This window comes from Arachis duranensis, chromosome 8 (genome assembly GCF_000817695.3).
Source record: "Arachis duranensis cultivar V14167 chromosome 8, aradu.V14167.gnm2.J7QH, whole genome shotgun sequence".
Lineage (NCBI taxonomy): Eukaryota > Viridiplantae > Streptophyta > Magnoliopsida > Fabales > Fabaceae > Arachis > Arachis duranensis.
Genome location: NC_029779.3, coordinates 8,081,457 through 8,087,456, shown reverse-complemented (window position 1 = coordinate 8,087,456; position 6,000 = coordinate 8,081,457). Strand labels below are relative to the sequence as shown.

The 6,000-nt window shown below is 36.4% G+C and overlaps 1 protein-coding gene across 1 annotated transcript; it reads right to left on the bottom strand.

Annotated features, from left to right (window-relative positions):
* Positions 1-1,147: 1,147 nt before the first annotated feature.
* On the bottom strand, positions 1,148-5,739 carry LOC107460588 (uncharacterized). Its single transcript, XM_016078959.3, has 3 exons — positions 5,548-5,739; positions 5,292-5,461; positions 1,148-3,767 (listed from the first exon to the last, which is right to left on the bottom strand). The coding sequence occupies exon 3, from the start codon at positions 3,657-3,659 to the stop codon at positions 1,614-1,616; it is 2,046 nt and encodes a 681-aa protein (XP_015934445.1). The 5' UTR covers positions 3,660-3,767; positions 5,292-5,461; positions 5,548-5,739; the 3' UTR covers positions 1,148-1,613.
* Between the last annotated feature and the right edge of the window lie 261 nt (positions 5,740-6,000).

Below are 6,000 nucleotides of genomic sequence, written 5' to 3'. Positions count from 1 at the left end.
CCCTCTACAATTTCATCTTCTACCTTTTCATATGTATAAGTTCTGGAGAATGAATGAATCAATCATTTCTGGAAAGGAAAAAAAATTACATTTCCATAACGAACCAAGATGGAAGGAAAAAAATCAAATCGAATCAAAGAAAAAGAGAAGAAATGAAACATGGAAAATCCTTGGCGAGGCAAAGGATGTCATCAAAGGAGTTAGGGATTTGATTTTTCTTGCTTTTCTTGTTGTCATGGAAATCGAAGCAACCAGCTAAGCTGAAGAACAGAGCTTCAATAATTCCAATAAGCAGAATGCACACCGCACAATATTTCATCTCTGATAGATCCTTTCATGAAAGCACACAAAGAGAAAGGAAAGTGAGAATGAAATTGCGACGTATGAGTATTTCATATCACACCAGTGTCAATGTGCTATAGAGGACTCTTTTTTTTTTTCTTTTTTTTTTTGGTGTGAATGAAAGGGATAAGAGAGATTCTGCATGGCATTACTGAGAATTTATTTTAATGGACTATATTATTTTTTCCGGTAACCATTCAAATGGCACTTTTTTTAGAAATTTTCGATCGCAAAGGCTTTACCTTTAGTGTTAACCACACACCATATGTGTTTCCTCCTTCTTTGGCAACTGTCTTTCATGGTATTCATACCGTAAGATTTAACAAAATCTCACTTCTGCAATTAACGGCATCGGCCATTACTGGTGGATCATCTGGTAAGACCGATAAAGAATGTAATAAAAATTTAAAGATGATAGTGACAACATCTATGAAGATCAATTTATAATTGGAATGGCCACAGAAATACCTGCTGTAATAGAGACCATAATTTTCAAGAAACTTGGAAAATATAATCAATAACAAAATATAATTTTTTTAAATTTGACCCCATATTACTTTTTATTATTTGTAAACCGGTCCTATATGTTTTATTAATTTTTTTTATTACTTGGTCCTTTAAGATCCAGAAGATTCTTTTCCCACCGTAGAAAGCTCCTCTTAAGAGATTGAATTCTCCAACCAAAAGTCTTTACTACTTCAATGGATAAGTAACAACTTTTCATATCAATTGGGCGCTCATATTAACTCTTAAACACACATCTTCAACCATATAAGAATAAGTGAATTTTCAGAGAATATGTAAGTAGAACTGATAAAATGATATGAACTAAGTCTAAATCATTTTGCTTACAGAATGAGGAACTGTTGACAACTGCGTTCATCATTTGAGTATGAACATATTCACCAGTCTACCAATAACAAAGGGTCTTATAATAAAAAGAAAAATTATACAACAAAAAACCGAATACCTGAGGATCACTTTGATCCACAATTATAACACCAAAAAGCATCACTATAAAAATTATCCTGGGTCAGGCTTTCCAAAATTAACAAGAGTCGCATAAGAAAGTGTAGTATTTTCTTTTTTCATGAATCATCAATTTTAATAAAAGCCTATATTGCAGCATCAGTCACACCCACTTCCCTATTCTGTGTCATCCTTCCTCGTTTAACATTTCTGCTATACAAGGTTTTGAATTCTCCCCAAACAATGAAACGCAGTATTTCTCTTTTTCATGTGAACTATGTTGTGCATCTTGCTTAGGTTCTCTAAGCATTGTTATCTAGTGATGCTCTGTTGGCATCACCAGATACTATCTGAAGAAGGTCTAATGGAGTGGCAGCTGGATCCAACTCTCGACAATCCTTTGGGGCGTTGTCAGCTTCTTGGCCGGTGAGCAAGTAGTTAGGAACCTGATGTGAGAATCGAAACAACTCCTCTTTGGGAATCCTCTTTTGCTGATTGGCGTCTGGGTGCCTCTTAAACACGGTCCTGAAACCAGAAACCTTGACAAGGGGGGTAACTATGACGCCTTGCTCCTCGGTGAAATCTTCGAGCACCTCCACCATATCATACTTGTGTATCACATCATCCGGGGTGTGTTCATTCCAATCATGAGACCAGTTTCTATAAAGAGCCCAGACTTCGCCTTTTCCAGGAAAGATTCGGACAACTCCTCTGTTCCCTTTGCTCCACTTAACCTGGTGTGAGAATGAGTTCAGCGATTCGGTTATTTCATGCTTGCCGGTTCTGAAATCCCCAAGAGTTTTGTAGAAACCAGACCCTACCCAGTCCATGGGGCCCAATTCACTGTTGCTACGAGAGTTAAGCCAACTGATCCGCATTCTGAATGGCTTTGTAGAGATCACCTTGTGAATCTTGGCATAATATCGAGGCATTCCATCATCGTCATCATACGCAGCCCAAACCTGGTCCTCGTCAAAAGAATTTTCAGCTCTATCCAAGTCAAAGTTGTGAAAATCAGGGTCCGGAACATTGATTGTAACATAGACTGCGTTCTTAACTGTATCATCAGATGGGTCTTTGAAAGAACCAACTTCAACATGCCTATTACCATTACCATTGGTTTTGCCAGTAACTGGGCTTTTCTGTCTCTTATTGGCAATCTTAGCTTCAGCTATTGATTTCCATTCTTGTAATTTCTTACGGATTTCAGTCCGTGACTTATCCATCAACATGTTTCTTAATTCATACATCGACAATTCTCTTGTGCTGTAAGGCTTGCCGCCAGTCATACCTGAAAAACCATAATGCCTTTCGGATTCCAAGTTTACCTGACCTTGATTTGCCGTGTATCCTTGATAACCATTAACATGAAAATCATCAGTCTTCCTCTTCTTTGAATTATAATAAGAACCATCATTCCTCTTAGACTGTTGACTCCTCTCCCATTCAGCAATTGATGGTGCTCCGTCTCTTCTCACCTTCTCACTTGCCTGTTGCACAACACTAGCAGCTTGTGCAGCAACGGAAGAGGATCCATCTGTGCTACCAAAACCAGCCATTCTCGATTGAGAACTCCACTGATAGTTCGAGTTATTACTTCCAGATTGATGTCGAGAACCCTGAGGATGTTGTCGAGAAGACCAATTTGGTGACTTAAAGACATTGGGAGGTGGACCCCTCTCCACAGCTACAAAAGCTTCATTGCAATTGGGACACAAAAGGGTATGATTCAAATAAATCCTCAGATATTCATAATGTGTCCTGCATCGATTGCAGATAGTCCAAAAGGTTTCAGCTCTTCTGTGGGTAGGTGGAACTGAAGATGAAGATCTCCGAGAGTTACTATTTCCAGCTTTCGTGTTATCCTTCTTGAAATTATAATAACCATTTGAACTAGGTGTATCTGATTGAGATGCAACATGGTTTGAAGTGTTATGTTGAAAACCTTTTGAACTCCTCTTTTGGTTATATTCTAGTCTCTTGGTCTTGTCTGATAGCAAACTCCATGCCTCGGAAACCAGCTTGAATGCACCCTCTGCACCTAAACACTTGTTTTTGTCGGGGTGGAGAGAGAGAGCCAGCTTCCTGTATTGCTTTCTAACAGTCTCTTCGTCGGCAAAAGGGCTCACACCAAGTATACCATACCAATCCATTTCTCCACTAATTTTATTCTCAGCAGAGATAAAAATTTCAATTGTTTGCAAAAACTGGGGAAGATCCTCCAATGCCGGATAGAGATTTAGAGCCTTGAGAGCCAACTTCTTTGCACCAACATATTCCCTTTCAGAAAATTTCCTCTCTGCTATTTCTTTGGCCCTAATTGCCTCATCCCTGTTGCACTCCATCATTACTTTTTGGTATGTTGTTTCCTCACAAGCTAAAAGACAGAATTCAACCAGAAACACCAGATACTAAAACAAGCCCCCTTTGCTCGACAAAACCCGCCAATTTTGCACCTGATCCCAAAGAGAAAAGAAACTGAGATATGTTACTGAAGTTCCTAAAATTTTGGTGCTTGTAGTGACATTTATAAGTAAAACACTATTTCAAAGGATGCATCATATAAAGATGTAAAAGTTAGCTATGAAAAAAAGTTGTGGCTTATGACATTATGCAAGAACTTCAAATAAGAACTTTCATTTTCTTTGACATTTTTAGGTCACTAGCATTGCAAAATATAGTAAACCCATACAGTCAGTAGCATGAAATGAAAATTAGATGTATCAAAGAGAGAGAATACACAAATTTAATGACATAATCATCTACTGAAAAAAGTGGAAAAGTACATAGCAAGTAATGACATATTCACAAGGAGAAAAGGAGAAAAGTTGGGGAGAAATGGTAAGACACGTCCCCAACGCACATAGCATCATATCATACTGTTTGCAGATATAACCATGACATCTTATCAACCCCGTGATTATAAGTTATAACAAACCAGATGTGCAGGAACAATATTGATATATTAGAACTTGTTTTATAACAGGGAGTTCAGATCCTTAATTTGGTAGAAAACCCATAGGCAATATAAAGCCAGCATATCAATATCTGAAACGTATTCAGATTTGAAATCAAATGTGTAACAGGGAGCACAATATCATATGCCAATTGCTTTTCTAAGAAATTTAGTAAGATACTAGGTTCTCGATAAATTTTTATTAGCCTTTTGATATAAAGTTTAGTGTAAAATGGACATGCTATTATTATAGTTACATTTCATGTCTCCCTCTTTATGGTTCAAGAATATTATAGACTTCAAACTCTTCTATTTGCATTTTACTTTGAATTATACTAAACTCGAAAAATTTATGATTATAAAATATTATTTTCAATTTAACATGTCAAATTTAAATATAAGCCCGTGCATCACACGGGTTTAACACTAGTAAAGTTTAAAAGGTCTAATCAAACAACCAGATACCTTGTTTAAACAGCAGAAACTGTAATATTTCAACATGAATGAATTATGACATATTGCATTCAACTAAGATATTCCAAAGTATGTCTTACTATAAAAATTGGGAGCGAGGAAAACAGATCTACACTGAAATGAACTGCAAACTGCCAATCATCATACAAACTATAATAGCAGCACGTTCTCTTATTCTAATCACTATGGTAAGTAAAATGCTTTTCAAGAATCAATTATGCAATTGTAAACTTAAGCTCAACGCAATGATTCTAAGAAGCGCACATTAATAAATACTGTATTTCATGCCTTCTGCAACTAGCACCAAGAGATCACAAATAGAAAGACACCGACTTTGAATCATTAAACAAAATATAACAGTAAAAATAACCCAGAAAAAAAAACTTCTAGAATTTGAACCATATATTCCAAAAATAAAATAAAAAACACAAACACTCCAACTAACGTGCGAAATTCAGAATACCCAAAATGTCCTAACAATAATACTTCAAGCCCGAAAAAAAAAGGTTCAAACTTCAAACAACGAAACTAGAATTGTTTGGAAATCAACCTCGTTCAGACAGTGAATTGAATTCAAGGAAGAAATGAATCCCGCCACGGATCTACAGGGGCGCGCATTTCAAAATCAATAGCAGCAACGGTCGAAACCCCAGTTTTCGAATTCAGCAAATCTGAGCTAGCTACCTTGTTGAGCTGGAAACCCTAGAGGAACCCCCGAATCTGGCGAACAAGCTCAAAACACAGTAAAGTCGTGAGCTTTTCGGTGCAGTGAAGATGATAAAGTGAAACGGGAAGAGTAAAATTACCTAATTGGAGAAAAAGAGGGTTTGAGTGACGTTTCAGGAATTTTGAATCTGAGAAGACGGTCACCATGTACAATGACCCATCTGTCAAAAGCCCTCAGAAAACTGTGGAGAATCTAATTTTGCCCCAAATTACTACTCAAATTGGGAGAACTAAATGTTGTGCTGGTAATAGGTTTTTCTATTTTTCCTTTCTTTTTCTTTTTTCTCTCAATTTATATATACACATATATATTTTTTAATATTCTCACTTTAGTTCTTAACTCAAATACACCTTTTTATAATGATTGGGACCCATAAAAACCTTAACTAGGGTTAGTTTTTAACCATGGTCTTTAGGGATGGTTTTCCAAACATATGCTAAAGGAATTTTAATTTCAATTTATTTTTTTCTCCCTAAAATTTTTGTCCATCTACCACTTTTTTAAATGATCTTCTCTTAAACAAAATGTTGTC

Excerpts from the sequence above, each read along its gene's own strand:
- LOC107460588 (XM_016078959.3), bottom strand. The coding sequence starts at position 3,659 with ATGATGGAGTGCAACAGGGATGAGGCAATTAGGGCCAAAGAAATAGCA.